The sequence below is a fragment of the Pelophylax lessonae genome, assembly GCF_965119305.1.
Source record: "Pelophylax lessonae genome assembly, chromosome: 1".
In the NCBI taxonomy this organism is placed as follows: domain Eukaryota; kingdom Metazoa; phylum Chordata; class Amphibia; order Anura; family Ranidae; genus Pelophylax; species Pelophylax lessonae.
The window spans coordinates 104,226,837-104,244,914 of NC_138768.1; the positions used below are offsets into that span (position 1 = coordinate 104,226,837).

The 18,078-nt window shown below is 43.1% G+C and overlaps 1 protein-coding gene across 2 annotated transcripts in view; it reads right to left on the reverse strand.

Annotated features, from left to right (window-relative positions):
* ANKRD55 (ankyrin repeat domain 55) overlaps nt 1–18,078 on the reverse strand; it is a 136,336-nt gene that overhangs the window by 78,021 nt on the left and 40,237 nt on the right. For both annotated transcript variants that reach the window (XM_082258780.1, XM_082258779.1), the window contains exons 2-3: nt 9,213–9,335; nt 1,435–1,565 (exon numbers count right to left, since the gene is read on the reverse strand). In XM_082258780.1, coding sequence (XP_082114906.1) covers nt 1,435–1,565; nt 9,213–9,335 — 254 coding nt within the window. The remainder of the gene's footprint in view (nt 1–1,434; nt 1,566–9,212; nt 9,336–18,078) is intronic.

The window sequence follows — 18,078 nt, forward strand, 5'->3', positions numbered from 1 at the left end:
GGTAGCAAACCAGTGGGTGAACTTCCAGGATCGCAAAGGTCACACTTGCGACCGGACCCTGGCATTGCACCACTGTGGGGAAGCCCCAAGATTGCAGGAAGTGGGCCCACAAGATTGCAGGAAGGGGGCCCACTGCAGAACTTGTGAAAGAATCCTGCTGCGGGACCGTAATAAAAGGCCATGCAACGAGTGTAAAGAGCCCCAGGATTAGTGGGAAGAGCCCTGGGCTTGAAGGTAAGGGCCCCGGCCAGGGGTCTGGGGGGCCCTTCATGGTTTCTTGCATCAGGGCCCTGAAGGTTCTAGTTACGCCTCTGTTCCTACCCCTTGGTTATTAAAAGATTTAATGTTCTGGACAATTCCCTATATTCTCCTAGTAACTGAACTTCCAATCAATGCTTGCATTTTACCTGCAGGCTATTCACACAGAGCAGTGATCCTTTTGAATGAATTCTTAGAATTTACCAGCAGAAAGACCTCACAGATCATCAGATAGATATCCTCTCCATTAAGATCAATAAATCAGTCCAGCTTTGGGGCTGGAGCCAGTGGATTAAGTGGAAAGCCTTAGGATAATAACAAAGGGGTCCTGTGTGATATTGTTTATTAGTAATAAGCCTGTCCTAATAAGTGTATATGATTCACATGATTAAAACTGAAGTTGGTGCTTATAGGTTCTTATTCTGTGATTTTGTACCTCAGGTCAAGTTCACACTTGTGCACCGCGGGAATGCGTGCAAAATCACATGCAATTCCATAGAAGACAATAAACGGGGATCTCTTTTTCAGATGTGCAGCAGTGCCATTAACTCTTAATGGCACCCCAATGCACCTAGCTATTGGTACACTTCCTTTTGGTGCAACACAATTTTAATAAAAGGTTATGCACTCCTTTTGTGCAATTTTTGCATGTAGGGCAGCCCATTGAAATGAATAAACTGCCATAAATGCAACATGCAAACATGACATGTGAATGCACCTTTACACCTGCATAGGCGTGAAAGAACCCTAAGGCCAAGGATATTCTCTCTAGTGAGCTGAAAAGGAGAGAAGTGCAGCAGCTCAAACAAGGGCAATGATATGCATATAATAAACTAATCATGTATATTCAATGTGCCCTCTACCATCTTCACCAAGGAAGGATGAATACATATCATCATTGCTAGAAGTGCACATAAACATATGTACATGCAAAATAAAAACAATAATTACAATGAATTTATATAAATAAAAAATATCCCCTCCACTGCAAGGGACGCTTTCATGATGTACATTTCGTACAGGCAGTCTAGTTAATTATGAAAATGGAACAAGGTTTATAATAGAAACCAATATAAATGACAAAAATCTTGAAGTAGATGGTCTTGTAAAGCATTTGCCAAATTACTATTGAAAGGTGGGCTCATGTATTCCCCTATAAAGAATACATTTTCTTACCAGGTACGTGGCAAGTGATAGACTTGTTCTTCCACAGGCATCTTGTGTATTTATGTTAGCTCCCATTTTCAGCAGCAGTTTTACTGTATCGACCTGTCGTCCGGAAACAGCATGCATCAGTGGTGTGCAACCTGGAGATGAAAAGTCAACAATGTGCATTCAAAGGTTTGTTAAGAGTATGTTGCATGAAAAATATTGCTATAGCATCTTTTCATTTAGGAAAAAAAAAAGTATATAGTATCCATGGCAATTATAACATAGAATTATTTAAAGGGTCCGGCCAAAACTGATATTTCAGCTATAGGTGACCACTTTTTAATTAAAGTAGAACTGAAGCAAAACTTTTTTTCCATAAAAAAATATATCAGTCAGGCTCGTAGAAAATAAAACAAAATAAAATAAAAAAGGTAGCTTGCAGTGAGGACAATATGCAACAAATCCTCCAAAGTAAACCAATACATAAAGTGCATTTGCATATAACTATACAAAATTACAAAAGTGCAATATAACAAATAAAGTGCAATTTATCATATGAATAAATAGATGTAAAATGTGCAATGCATCCACCAATAATCCAATTCCTTAAAATGGCATGTCCTCAATTTCAATTAAATTTTAAGGGCTCTGAAGAAGGACATCCTCTGAAATGTGTCAGCCAGCAGGAACCCTGGTGAGGTCCTCCTTGGATTAGAGGCTTTGGCAAAGTTGGGAGATTGGCTTGATGAGTGATTTTACTACTCACACTTGTGAGTAGTTATATTTTATTTTATCTTTCATAAATTTGATCTTGGATAATGCACTAGGCCAGTGCGTCCTCTATTTTTATCTATTTTCCTCAATTTCAAGTATAACAGGTAAGTATGAATAAACTTAAAAAACAGCCAGTTCATGTAAAGTGCAGACAATCTTCACCACTATTACGTGGATCGCTGAACAAACATTGTACCTATACACCCTGCAGATTACCTCCACCAGCACTCCACATTCACTAGAAAACATGCCTGCAAGGATAAACAGCAAAAGCACTTAGTTGTATCACCCAGGCAACTCTACTATTTTTCGGGTTGCATTCCCTTTGAGATGTTTTCTCACTGGCTGCAACACTGGTTAGAGCACCGTCATCCAGCACAGGAAAATAGATACCGCAGCTAGACAGGATAAATGCTCACAAACCAGAGCCACAGAGATCTCTCATGGTGTAGCATTTAAAATTTCTTTTTTTTTTTAGCACAAAGCACATAAAAGCAGTTTAGAATCAAACAACAGTAGCAAGCAACTTACAGCTATGCCTGCCACATACAATCCGTGTGGTGGCGTGACGTCAGCACACTGTAACTCCTCCCAACAGGTTTTGCACTATAACGTGTTTTCAGGGGTCACATGTGCTGCATTATTTTCATGAAGTATATATAGAAAAAAAAAACACCCACCATCTTGTTGTAGTCCGGCGGCCTGGTGGGTGCTTTTTGGCTCTAATTGGGCAGGATGAGATTTTTTATATATGCTGCATGAAAATAATGCACAACATGTGACCCCTAAAGACACATTATAGCTTAAAACCTGTTGGGAGGAGTTACAGTGTGCTGACGTTACGACGTCGGATGGATTGTATGTGGCAGGCAAAGCTGTAAGTTGCTGGCTAGTGTTTTTTTTTTTTCCCCAAACATATAACTGAATTAAAAGTGGTTTCATATCAGCCCGGAGTTTAGTTTTAATGTTTATTGTTGATTAGTTTTATGACACATTTCTATTTATATAGAAATGTATAGAAATTTATATTAACTATATCTTTATATATTTGTGATGTAATAGATCATGATGACCAATATAACATTTATAATAATCCAATCCTATGTGTTTTCAGACTTTTATTGCTCAGTTTATTGCTGAACAATCTGTGAACATTGATGTAATCTGGATGATAAGTACCACTGTACTATAATCCTATCATGCTGTTCTAGTCTGTAGAAATGAGTAATCAAGACACAGGTCGTGCTATCTCTGGAGTGAGTTCTAATGCTGTGTCTGGTGAATCATCCTAAGGTAACAAAACAGCACAAGTGATTTGTCATCTCATTTAAACTGAATACCAATCTGTTTTATTGTTATGCATCACAGTGTCTACAACACACTGCAAACATAATTTCTGCAAAGAGATTTAAAGAGCAGCTTTGGACAACAAGTGGAAACAGTCAGTGAATTGATAATGCAATCCAGGAAATATTGTAAGTGAGCTAAAGTCAGAACATGCACTCAATTTGCCTTAAAGCTTAAGGCTGGGTTCACACGTGTGCAATGTGGGCAGGGCCATCTTACCAAATGGGCACACTGGGCAGTTGCCTGGGAGCCCCACTTGCCCAGGGGGCCCCACCTGCCCAGCGACCCAACCCCAGCCCCAGCCAAGAATTAGTCCTGATTTTCGTGTGCACCCCGCCACCGGACTTAGCAGGTGGCAAGTGCCTGTCGGCCCTGCACTACTGTTAGGCCACTTGGGCCGTGGAGGGGGAGCCCACAACTGCAGGAATGCCTGTCAGCCTCCACGGGAACAGGCACACACAGGACAGTCGAGTCTGACTCCTGTCCATGTGTGTGTTCCTGTCCATGTGACCCGGCTGCCAAACTTGGAAGCTGTCATTAGCCTGGCACTGCTGTACCAATAAATATCGCCTTATCGATAATTAGCATTTTTTATTCTCGTAGGTGATTGTGTAGGAAGGGCCCCAGTGCACTGCATTGGCCAGGGCCCTTTAATGCTCTTAAGATGGCACTGAATGTGGGAACCAGCTGAATTCCTGTGCCAGTTCCCGCATCGCACCTGAATCGCCAACGGTTCGCACTGCGATCTGTAAACCGCTGCAGGTGTCAATGTAAAGTTAATGACACCCCCAGATCAGTTCGCAGATCGCAGTATGAACGGTGAGATGGTGCAGGAATCAGATTGCATAGGTGTGAACACCCATGCGATCCTATCAGGGGCGTATCATGAAATCAGTAGGCCTGTGTGGAAGATAAAAAAGTGGGCCCTAGGAAACAAAAAAAGTGGCGCGGGTATAGCACAGTGGCAAAGTGTGGGCGTGGTTTAAATTGCGCTAAATATTAAGCGTGGCGTAAAGGGGTGTGGTTTAACCAGTTGCCCACCGCAGTCTTACTGCGGCAAGGTGGCTTGGCTGAGCGAACCGACGTAACTGTACGTCAGTCGCACGCGGGGCTAGGGGGGGGGGCACCCCCGCTGTCCCTGCGATGTTCTGATTCAGTTCGGAACCAATCAGTCATCAGGTCCAGGCCGAAGATTTTTGGCCTGGACCTGGTGATCAGTTCTGACTAATTGCAGAAAGTCCTGTGCCTGTGTAATGTAAATACAGGAACTCATGCAATCTTCTCTCCTGGAGCCCTTTTCGGTTTCAGAACTTATACACTAGTAGATTTCCAAATAAACACCTCTAAGAACATTTGCCCAGAAGTTATCAGTACATTCAAAGACTTGACAAATGAGGTTTGAAATAACTTCAAAATTGAATTTCCTTTAATATTTGATTTTGGAATGAATGGCCTTTCCTGAGTGAAAACCACATTCTCGGCTAGAAAACAACTGTTTATTTGACCCCATGAACAATTAGAAAATGTAATGACTGTTCTTAAAGCATAGCTCCTTCTAAAAGTAGAAGTTCTGCTTTAAAACATCCACCCCCTTCTTTTGCCTAACTTGGCATGTCATTTTGGAGTAGGGGGGAGTGGGTACCTAGTTTTGACACATACCCACTCCCACTTCTGCTTGGAGCACCTAGGCGATCCGAGTGGAAGTTCTTCTCTCCCCCTCCCTCCCCGCAGTCTTCTGGGACCTGTAATGTGTCTCAGAAGACTACGGGACTACTCATAAAGCGCAGCGCGATTCGCACATGCGCAGTAGACAGCTGGCTGTGAAGCCGAAACTAGCACAGCCGGCTGCCCACAGTTAGGATACCAGTGCGGGGAACCCGGAGGCTAGTGAAAAACTTGCCCGGGTGAGGACGGCACTGGATTGCTGGACAGGTAAGTGTCCATTTATTAAAAGTCAGCAGCAGCTGAAGCTGCTGACTTTAATTTTTTTATTTTTATATTTTACAGACTGGACAATCGCTTTAAAACTAAACATTTTGAAGGAAATCCTAATAGTGTATTTCCAGCTTTAGCAGACTGCAATTGTACTTTACTGATCCTCCTATTTTAATCAGCTCAAACCTATAATTAGTGAGCCTGTGCGAATTGTAGCCTCAGTTTCCTAACCTTAGTTGACAGGAGTGGATCTGCGTCAAGGTTCAATGTGTTGTGCATTCAGAGATGGTATTCTGTATACTTTGGCTGTAACGAGTGGGTATTTGAGTTACTGTTGCCTTTCTATCATCTCAAGCCAGTCTGCCCATTTTTCTCTGACCTCAACACAGGGGCGTACCAAGGGGTCGGCGAGACCGGTGCCCGCCAGGGGCACAGGCCGAGGGGAGGCTCAAAAACAATTAGCAGTGTTAGCAGTGATTTTTGTGCCCTTCACACAGCCTGCACCCCCGTCGCTCCCAGGCAGCACATGACTCTAATCCCTTAGCCCTGTGTCCACTCCAGGCGGTGGCAGTGCTGGGTTCTCTGGAGCTCTATCTATGCCCACAAATGCGGCTGGTCAGCTGTAACATGACCGAGACATCATCAATTGGCTCCAGCTCGACGGCAGGCTGGGGGATGGGGACTGCACTGGGGCTGTCAGAGGAGCCCGTACTGCCGTTCAGCACGGCAAGACTCCTTCAATGTCCACTCCCAGGCCAGGCTGACCGGGGGGACCCCCCTCTCACCCCCTCTCTCTCTTTCTCTGTCACCCCCTCTCTCTCTCTGTCACCCCCTCACACTCTCTATCACCCCTCTATCTCTCTGTCACCCCTCTATCTCTTTGTCACCCCCTCTCTCTCTGTGTCACTCCTCTCTCTCTCTGTCACCCCCTCTCTCTCTGTCACCCCCCCTCTCTCTCTCTGTCTCCCCTCCTCTCTCTCTGTCACCCCCCTCTCTCTGTCACCCCCCTCTCTCCCTCTATCTCTGTCACCCCCATCTCTCTCTGTCACCCCCTCTCTCTCTCTCTCTGTCACCCCCTCTTTCTCTCTCTCTCTCTGTCACCCGCCTCTCTCTCTGTGACCCCCCCTCTCTCTTGGTCACCCCCCTCTCTCTCTGTCACACCCTTCCTCTCTGTCACCCCCCTCTCTTTCACCCCCCCCTCTCTCTCTGTCACCCTCCCTCTCTCTCTCTGTCACCCCCTTCTCTCTCTCTCTGTCACCCCCTCTCTCTCTCTGTCACCCCCCTCTCTCTCTCTCTCTGTCACCCCCCTCTCTCTCTCTGTCAGCCCCTCTCTCTCTCTCTGTCACCCCCCTCTCTCTCTGTCACCCCCCTCTCTCTCTCTGTCACCCCCTCTCGCTCTCTCTCTCTCTGTCACCCCCCTCTCTCTCTGTCACTCCCCCCTCTCTCTGTCACCCCCCTCTCTCTCTGTCACACCCTTTCTCTCTTTCACCCCCCTCTCTCTCTCTCTGTCACCCTCCCTCTCTCTCTCTGTCACCCCCTTCTCTCTCTCTCTCTCTCTCTCTGTGTCACCCCCTTCTCTCTCTCTCTGTCACCCCCTCTCTCTCTCTCTGTCACCCCCCTCTCTCTCTGTCACCCCCCCTCTCTCTGTCACCCCCCTCTCTCTTTCTGTCACCCCCTCTCTCTGTCAAACCCTATCTCTTTGGGGGGGCTGGAGACCCTAGGTACGCCTCTGCCTTTAACAAGGCATTTTCGTCCACACAACTGCCACTCACTGGATATTTTCTCTTTTTTGGACCATTCTCTGTAAACTCTAGAGATGGTTGTGTGTGAAAATCACAGTAGATCAGCAGTTTTTTAAATACTAAGACCAGCCCACCTGACGCCAACAACCATGCCACGTTCTAAGTCACTTAAATTCCCTTTCTTCCGCATTCTGATGCTCAGTTTGAAGTTCAGCAAGTCGTTTTCACAATGTCTAGATGCCTTAATGCATTGAGTTGCTGCCATGTGATTGGCTGATTAGCAATTTGTGTTCCCAAGCAATTGAACAGGTGTACTTAATAAAGTGGCCTATGAGTGTAATTTATTTAGTTATTTAAAGCGGTATTAAACCCAAAACCAAAAATGTAATATATTGCAGATTACCAATCAGTTTTCTTATCGTAGGTTTTTTTCCCCTCGGTTTTCACCTAGTGATCTGGCCAGTAAAGTGCCTTCTATATTAGAGTGCCTCCACCCTGGATGAAGGAGCATAGGGGCACCTTTGGACAGCAGCATTGTCAGTCTGGGGGGGGAGAGTGTTAGATGTACTAGCAGATTAAAATACACTAACAATTTGTAGTCAAACTCCAGCGAACACTTTATAAGCAGTTACAGCAGTTTTTTTTTTTTTTGTAGATTGTACATCTTGATAGTGAAATAGGTTAAACATATGGGATCATATTAAAGTGGTTAAAAAAATATGTGTTTTATGTACTTTTTTGCACCTTTACAAAGTAGCTACGACTTTAAATTGCACAAATTTAATGGGGTGTGATTTGTCATGGGACTTTGATGTCAAATGGCACACGTGTAAATGGAGCCCTATTCTTATTTTAACGGAGCTGGCATTTCAGTGTAGAAATCATAAAAAAATCCGTTCTAATGAATACATTTGTCCATTGACATTAGTACACGCATGATCCGATCATCTAACAATGTATGTCATGTGCTGCCCAATAGACAATGGATTGTCATCTGATCCAACCAAATAGGAAGGTTGTCCTCTAATGCCTATAGGCACCTTTAGGCTGGTCATAGATGGGTAGAATTTCGAACAAAAAGAATGTTCTAAGAAAGTTAGTTCATTTTTCTAATACATTTCCTATTTCCTTTTTGTTCAAAATTCTATCAATCTATGGCCACCATTAGTCTCTCTATAATACAGTAAAACCTTGAATTGCGAGCATAATCCGTTCCAGAAACATGCTTGTAATCCAAAGCACTCTTATATCAAGGCAAAATTTTCCCATAAGAAATAATGGAAACTCAGATGATTCGTTCCACAACCATTATTCATAAGTCTTTCAGTTTATAGTCTACATACAAAGATTATAGCAATGTGATAGGTTGTGTCATCATAAAATGTCCATCCATAAATGGCGCCTCCACAAGGGGATTAGAAGCAAAATCCAGCAGGAGCTACAGAGTATAAAAGAGAAGAGAGGCGCCTCTAAGTGTAGCAGTATGGGGACATTTAATGAGTGTACAACATTTAGCAACTCATATGGTTGATGATTAAAGAGGCTCGTCTAAGTATGCAGGTATCCGGGGTAAAAATGTCCAAATAGATCATCTTCTGAACCACTGGCTCTCACCGATGTCAGTCTGCAATCGTGACTGGGAAGATTACCCTGCAGTAGAGTGATCTGAAAGCGAGGCTTTGAATCGCTCGTGGAGCGCAGCGTGGAAGGGTGTGATGAAAATGGCAGTGCGGAGGATGGTCTATGTGGACAGCTTTCCCCCGGATGCCTGCATACTTAGTATTGTATTGCTACACTTATTGGGGCCTCTCTTCTCTTTTATACCCAGTTGTGACATGACCCTACTTGTATATCAAGACATCGCTTGTATATCAAGTCAAAATTTATTTTAAAAATTTGCTTGTCTTGCAAAGCGCTCTCAAACAAGTTACTCTCAAGCCAAGGTTTTACTGTATATCCCACCACCACATTCTCCTTTGACCTTCCCCAAGACACACTCAGTACCTTCATTGTCACAGTACTCCAGAATGGAAGGATCTTCCCGGATGATTGCAGTCAATGTGTTGACATCACCATTCGCTGATGCTTGGTATACCACACTCAGGTCAATCTCTTCTGCTGAATCACCTTAAAACAGAAACAAAGGCCATTTTTTTAATAATTTTTTTTTGCAAGTTATATAGTAATATTAAAATGCCAGGTCAAACCTGAATTCCCAGGGCCTATGTCCTACCTTTCAGTTCTAGCTATAAGTATCTATGTGCCCAGGTGAAAATAGTTCCTGTCTGAAATCATGGTAATAATGATGGCGGGCAATAGATGGGTAATTTTATTTTTCAATCAAAAAAAAAAAAAAAATTCCTACATCCACACAAGTGAGATGGATGGAGGAACCCCCCCCCCCCCCTGAGATATTGTATTCTGACAGTGGGACTCTCCACTGTCGTAATACACTGATCGACACAGTGTTTCAGATGTAGCACCCTTTTCCAGTCAGTGGAGAAATTATCTATTTGTCTACTCAGGGTTTTCTATGTGGGGTGATTTGTGGCTCCTGCTGTTTTTGAAAAAATAGAGAAGGGAGGGTCAATCGCTCAGTTTTGAATATTTATTATACCTCAGCCAATCCCTGGAAGGGGTGTCCAGAAGGTGGCTGGGAGGTGATAAATGTTTGGGAGGCCTGGGCAGAGTGTTCTCCTTCCTTTGCTAGGAGGGTTCTACTTCTTCTGGGGCTGCTGCCCCTGGGACACAGCTAGTGTGGGACAAGAGTTGCAGTTTGGGCTTCTGCTGGTGTTGGGCTGGGGACTTGGAGAAGATTGCTAAAGTAATCTGCAGGAGGACAGTGCCTGGGAGTCCAGGTCTGGAGAAGGCTTCTTTTATCTCCCTCACTGAAGAGTGTCATATGGAAGCTGGGTGGCAGCCAACTTCTGGGACATTGTTAGAACTGCATTTGGGACTTTTATGTGAGAATGCTGCTAAAGAATTAAGCCCCGTACACACGTACCGATTGTCGGCCGTAAATATTCGGCCGGCGACCGATCCGCCAATTGTAGGCTTGTTAGTATGATGCTTCCGACAGCCGACAGCGCACTTTCGGCCCAAAAGAATCTGTCGTGTAGACATTAAAATTTTTGTTGGCCATCACCAGAACAGCCGATTGTTCGCCAGTCAGTACAGAATTCGGCCGACAATCAGCAGATTTGCAAGACTGGGCATGCTCAGAAAAGAAAAAACACAGGGAAAGTTAACCATCACATGACATCACTTCTGCAGTCGGCTGTTGTTGGCCGACAAAATTCGTGTGCAGTCTTTTGCAGTTTTCAACAGACACGACAGCCCTGGACAAAAGACGGCCGATCGTTCGGCCGACGATCGGTACGTGTGTACGGGGCTTTAGTGCCAAAAAGTCCTCTTTATTTCTAATATTTGTATTTATAACAGGTACTTATATAGCGCCATCAATTTACACAGAGCTTTACATTAATATATTGCACATTCACATCAGTCCCTGCCCTCAGGGATCTTACAGTCTAAGGTCCCTAACTCACATTTATACCTACACATACTAGGGATAATTTAGACAGGAGCCAATTAACCTACCAGCATGTCTTTGGAGTGTGTGGGGGGGAATCAGACTTCCCGGAAGGAACTCACACAGACACAAGAAAATGCAAACACCAGTCAGTAGTGTCAGGGTTGGTATTCTAAATGATGACCCTAATGTTGCTAGGCGGAAGTGATAACCACTTAGCCATTGTGCTAATATAGTTTTGGGCTATCCTGCACCCTTATCACTCTCCTGTTCATGTTTTTTGCAAATAAAATCCACATAAAGACATCCCTTAGACTGAGCCTGTGTGTCGGTGTGCTTGGAGCTGTGTTTGTTACAGGCAGCCTCTGTACTAGCTAGTTAGACCTGGGCATAGTCTCAGCACCCCCTTCAGGGGTAAGCGCTACACAACATTCTCATTTGACAAGTCAATCTAACGATCAACTTCTGTTGAACAGGGAAGCCCACACATAGATGAAAATTCTCCCAGTCCCTGCTGAACCGTACAAATAAATGTCATCTATGGCCAGCTTAGACTGAAAGTACCGTACAAAGCAACAGGGTTCTGACTGGCTCAGAGTGCTGGAGCTTCTGATCCTGGAGTGGCTTATAATAAAGCTTACCTATAGCTACAATGAATATTGCACTGTTTGGAGATATTCACAAGTTCTGCAGATGGTGATGTCACTGGCGCATTGGCACTGTGGCAAATTGAATGTTCCGGTAATCCAGAGTGGTGCGCTGCGATTGTGACTCCCGTGCCCATTCCTGTAAAGAAGACTGGGCAAAGATGGAAGCTCTGGCAGTGGTGACAGCAGGCTGTTGTAGGGATCTGTTTTACAGGTAATTCTGCCATAATGTGCAAGTATACAGCGCATACCAGCTCATTATGCCAATAACTTGCAGTGGGGAAGCAGTACTTTTTTTTTTGGAGACTGAGGTTTAAAGGTGACTGAGGTCCATGTCTTTATGGACCTTGTTTGTGCACTGGTGCGCAGTCATGTTGGAACAGGAATAGGCAATCCCCAAACTGTTCCCACAAAGTTGGGAGCATGAAATTGTCCAAAATGTCTTGTTATGCTGACACCTTAAGAGTTCCCTTCACTGGAACTAAGGGGCCAAGCCCAACCCCTGGAAAACAACCCACACCGTAATCCCCCTCTCCTCCCCCAAATACTCCACTAAATGATTTGGACCAGTGCACAAAGCAAGGTTCATAAAGACATGGGTGAGCAAGTTTGGGGTGGAGGAACTTGACAGAGTCCTGACCTCAACCTGATAGAACACCTTTGGGATGAATTAGAGCGGAGACTGCGAGCCAGGCTTTCCCGTCCAACATCAGTGCCTGACCTCACAAATGTGCTTCTGTAAAAATGATCAAACATTCCCATAGACACACTCCTAAACCTTGTGGACAGCCTTCTCAGGAGAGTTAAAGGTGTTGTAGCTGCAAAGGGTGGGCCAACTCAATATTGAACCCTAAGGACTAGGACTAGGCGTCCCAAAACTTTTGACAATCAATATAGTGTATACTGGATATATGGGAACCTTCACAGACAAAATAGCTTATGATTGAGACTCAGGATACATTTTATGATTTTGCTGTAACACCGTACAAGAAAGTCCTCTGATTATTCTCATTCACACACACAATAAGCCCTTTCTAAGAATTTCTTAGCAGCTTTTACAGGTTCTGGTGTCAGAGTAACATATTCAGATAATTGCAGAAAACTGTGAGCACAAACTGAAATAGCCTGAAAAAAAATGGCTAAATGAAAAATATTCTTCTGGGTATTAAGAGGAAAAAATAAAAATGTGAAGGAATTAATGCGTATGTGAACCCAAAATCCATTTTGTCTCGATTGGTATCATGCCTCACTGGATATAGTTTTATTAAACAAACATTTTTTTGAGAATCTCTTGCAAAGCTTTGCACCTGGAGATCATGCTAGGAAACAGCACTTCCGGTTGCCAACTGACATCACTAAGCCCCTGTTCACACTGAATGCGACTTTGAAATTGTGATACTTCACTTGAAGAAGCACGGTTTCAAAGCTCCAGGAGAGTGTGATTTCAGGTGCAACTTGGTTGACCTCTTTGCGAATTCATGCACAGATGTCTATGCAAGTCTTACCTAAAATCGCATAAAAATAGTGCAGGAACCCTTTTTTCACATCAGTGCGGCACCACAAAGTTGGAGTCACACCGATTTGATCAGTTCCATTGCCGACAATAGGGTGCGACTTTTCATGGGATTTGGAACTGTGAAAATGACAAGTCGCACTGGTGTGATCGGGGGCTAGGTCTCTGCCTTACAATTAGTAGCAGCGTTGACAGTCTGCTGTGCACAATCCTCATGGGCATGCCTCCTGCAGACCTATTAGATAGCCCAATGGCAGGCTGGCAGCTAACTACTTGGCAGCAATGTAGCATTGGCAGCCTACAACAGGAAGTGCTGATACTGGCAGGATCTCTATGTACTAAAATTTGCAATACACAAACAATTACTTACAGGGAAGTATGAATGCCATACATAAAAACAGATTTTGGTATTACATATAGGCATAAAAGTAAGTTTTTTTTTTTTAAATAATAAAAGATAAAATTACCTGTATTGCATGGATGGAGGAAATTATTGATTTTTCTTTTTCATTCAGCCCACAGATTGAACAAAAATAAAAATCTAATAGTGTATGGCTGGCTTTAGTTCTGCAAGTCTGAGCCCCCATTTACACTGGTGCAATTTGTCATGCAATTTGACAGTTCCAAATCACATGACAAGTCGCACCTCATTGCTGGCAATGGAACCAGTAAAATAGGCGCGACTCGTCTGAAGGAGCGCGAGTTCAAAGTTGCACCGGTGTGAACAGGGGCTAAATCTGCAAGTACTGCTACAGTAGCCTTTTTTTTTTCACTGTATTGTACTTGGTACCATTATGTTCCCAGTACCTTTCTCTGTTTTTTGTTAGTTAAACCCTATTTAGTGTCCCTTCCCCTCTGTTTCCCAGTTTAGTTTCCGTGTCACTTTTCCTGGGAAAGGAGGCTTATAAATTGTCGTCTGTTCATCTTCAAGAAAGCAAGGAAAACATTCCATGCCACTCTAGAATAAACTACTTTGCATTCTACTTTGAAGTCTTCTTGGTGAGTTGACACTGCCTATGGATTGTTTTGAGTCAGTGTCGGTTCACACTAGGGCGACACGACTTCAGGCGACTAATGCCGTCGCCCGTGCACCGCGACTTCGGAGCGGCTTGCAACGGCTTCACATAATGGAAGTCAATGCAAGTCGCTTCGACTTTGCAAAAAAAAGGTGCAGGAACCTTTTTCTAAGTCGGAGCGACTTGAGTCGCTCCTATTAGAACCGTTTCCAATTGCACAGCATGGTCCGCTACTTGTCAGGCGACCAAGTCGCCTGACAAGTCGGAACAGTGTGAACCGGCACTAAGATGCCATACAAAGTGGATTTTAGGAGGTATGTCTTTTGCATATAGTGGCATTAGGGACAGCACTGCATGAAGGGTGCTTTGTAAATGTATGTATTATAGACTTGCATAATTTTATGGCCAGATTTTACCATTATGCGCAGTAGGCTGTGCTTATAACAGCAGTAATGGGCGAAACCCACCAAAAGTCATTTCAGCTGGAGTCCAGCATATCCTTTTGCATGTTTGGTGAATCTGAAATTTTGTGCAAATCACGTTGATGTCTTTGAGGGGAAACAGGGGGCAACAATAATACTCAATTCCACCAATTTGTAGGGATACTAGGCACTAGAGCCTAAAGGCATGGCAGAGGGAGGAATCTTTTTCATATTGCTTCGAGGGCAACATGAAAATACACAAAATCTTTCAAATTTACAAAACAGTATGATTTTCAATGGCATCCTCAGCGACTTTTCGCTGTGGAATTTATTTTCTTGCATACAGCAGTAGTACTCCAGTCTACTATTAAACAAAGAACTCTAGTTTATCACTATCCATCTCAGATCACTCATTAAACCCACTTTCCACTAAATGGGTAATATTAAAATGGCAAATTAAAAAAACACCTCCCTTTGTCTTCCCACACCATACCACATAACAGCCCAAGTCACTCCCATATAAACAATATCCTTTTCTTATCCCTATCGCTTTGCTTTAATCAGCATAGTTCTTAAATTATAGAAACATAGACAATTGATGGCATAAAAAAATAGAAGAGAAGTTTATTGAATCGGCTCTCTTTTTTTTGATTTATATATGATTTTTTAATCCATTTTTTGTCTGAGTATAGATCTACAGTATGTTTTCCCAAGCATGTTCGAATCCACTTGCTATTGACTGATGCACTTCCTCTACTGGAAGTCTATTCCAAATATTATTTACTCTTTCAATAAAATATTAGTTTCTAAGATTATTTTTGAACTTTCTTCCTGCTAGTTTGAAGTCATCTCCCCATGGTCTTGACCTTGGCTTCATATTGAAAATACTGCCCTCCTTAACCTTATTTACACCATTCATGTATTTAAAGGTTTATGGGCAGCACGGTGGCTAAGTAGTTAGCACTTCCGCTTTGTAGCACTGGAGTTGTCAGTCCAAATCCCAACCAGAGCATTATCTGTACAGAGTTTGTATGTTCTCCCTGTGCCTGCGTGGGTTTCCTCTCACATTGGCCCAGTATGTAAGCTCATCAAGGGCAGGGACTGATGTGAATGTATTATAATAATATATATGTCAGGGATGCACAAATCATATCAACCGACGCCCAAAACATGCAGTGCCCGAGGGACATGCAGTGTTATTCATAACAGCTGTGTTGACTATGCTGTGATTGGCCTACAGCTATCACATAGTACCTGGGCCAATCACAGTACGCTGTACCATGTGATTAGCTGTAGCCAATCACAGATCACTAGTGATCACAGCTGTCATGAATAGTTAACCCATCCATGATGGTAAAACTTTACCATACTATACCTGTCCAATCCCCCTGGAAGCTGGAAATCACGGAAGTAGACAGTGGGTGCCATTTAGAGAATGCTTTGTATTTTTTTATGAAAGCAAAGTGTTTTCTGATTGGACAAGGTAGAGTGGTCACTGCCCCACCTGTCCACCTTGTCCACTCAGAGATTTCTTTGCATTTATTCAAAAAATGCAGACTGTTCTGTAAATGGCACTGGTACCATTTAGCTGACATCCTGTGTTCAGAACGTAGCAGGGCAGCCACTTGGCACGGAACTGGGAAGCAAGTGGAGATCATTAAAACAGCAGTGTCTACTACATTCTAGCTTCCAGGGGGATCAGCCAGGTATGGTATATGCATAGTTATATTGGTCCAAAGTAGATCAATGTAACTGTATCAAATATCCATATCTGGGATTCTTCTTTAAACTTGCAGCAAATTCAAGGTTGGCCAAACCTCATCCCTAATAGACAGCAAAGCCAAAGAGGCAGTTTTTTGTTCTGCACTCCTCTGACCCATTTTTAGCTGACAGCGGGCTGAAGCTGCTGAGAGCCTAAGCCAGCCGTTTCAGCCACCTTCACAGCCCAGCGCTCCATTGAGCATGGGGGTGGCAGAGCAGACAATGGTGACTGACAGTCACTAGCTCTCTGCTCAGAGCAGTGTGGAGAACTAAGTGATCAGCTGTGTTTAATCGCTCAGCTCTCCCCTTTAGAGACAGTGGGGGACAGATCCAGCATCGGAATAATGCTGCATCCACCTAGGCAAGTATGATTTTAAAAAACAAACCCATAATTCTCTTTTAATGCAATGTGCATCACAAAATATATAGATATGATAGTTCAAAATGTCTAAATGAACCCTTAATCAATGCTATTGAGGTCAAATGGAAAAGAAAGTGATTAGACAGATTTAAATGTCTGTTGTATGAAAAAATAAATTGGACAATTTAATAAAAAACCAGCAAACATGGATGTGTGACAAACTGAAATAAACTTCCAAACACAATAAAAAAATCCTAACAAATCTTAAGGAAATGAATGTAAAATTGATTTGTGGATATCCAAAGTGACAAAGCCTGATGCATCATAAAAGAAATATACAAAACAACAAAGCACAAGAGTGTTCCAAATTACTGAGCAATATCTTTAGAATCTATAAGGCTTGAATGCACATTCAGTGACAGTGCTGAAGAGATCTATGCAGGACATAAAGGAAGGTAGAAAAGATGCAGAATGGAAAGGCAGACTCTTGGGAAATACAGTATACAAAGGGAGATCAATGCTCACAGGAACCAGATGTAGAGATCTAAGGTCAGCTCACGCGGGATTGCACGACCGCCTTTCCAGTAACAAAAAATTATCTTATTTCCAGTTAAATCTTATCCGTTTTCATTGATTGATTTAAAAAGCAGCTGACATGTTTGAATATGATTATATTCTTGCTACGGCTTGTATTCTGGATATCAGTGTAGAAAAAAACTGCTTCAGTGTTCACCAACACAGAAACAGCTCTACAAGGGGCAATACAGGAGCAAGCAACCAACAGAACCACTAACAGGCATTTATAATTATTTTTTTTTCCACAATGTATAGCGTCATCATTTATCTGTAGATCTACAGATGCTGGTTAATGATGTCTTCTGCCCATCACACACATCCATATTTACCTTCAAACTGTTTTAATTGTGAACTGGCATTGTAGTATTTAAACACAAGTAGTGAACATTACCCCAATGCCCAATGCAGACTCATACAATCTGCTCCCGTATGTACTCATGGCAGGTTTAAAAAACCACTCTGCCATCCTGCTGGTAGACCACAGTAATGACCCCTTGGTCAGGAGCTACTTACCTTGCAGGGCCTTGCATTGCTGTCTTGGTACCAGGCTTAAACAGGCCTTGGATGGTTAATTGTCTTTGTTCAGCCAGCGGGCTAAATGAAAAAAAAAAGGAAAAAAACACGGAACATACTCTTCAATCCACACAAACATGGTGGATGGAGGAATTTCGCTCACTGGGACAATGCATTCCCACAGCGGCTCACATTGCTGTCAGAATACAGTTATTAGCAGCTACAGTCTATTGGGTGCAGCCACTGATCGAGAAAAGTTTTCTATTATGTCTCTTTGACAGAAGTCAATCAAACAATTGACTTATGTCAAGTAGGAACGGCCACACACTGATCAAAATTGGGCTGGTTACTGCTGAGTTTCACTTAAACTATCACTGAAGGCAAAATTTTAGGTAAACTATTTTTTTGGAACACCTGTTAGGTTTTTTATTGCTGTCTGTGCCTCTATTAGAGGAGATTCACCCTCTCTATTTGCCCTGCTTACTATTATCTCCGAGAGCGAAAGAAAATCCCAAATTGTGGGTTCACC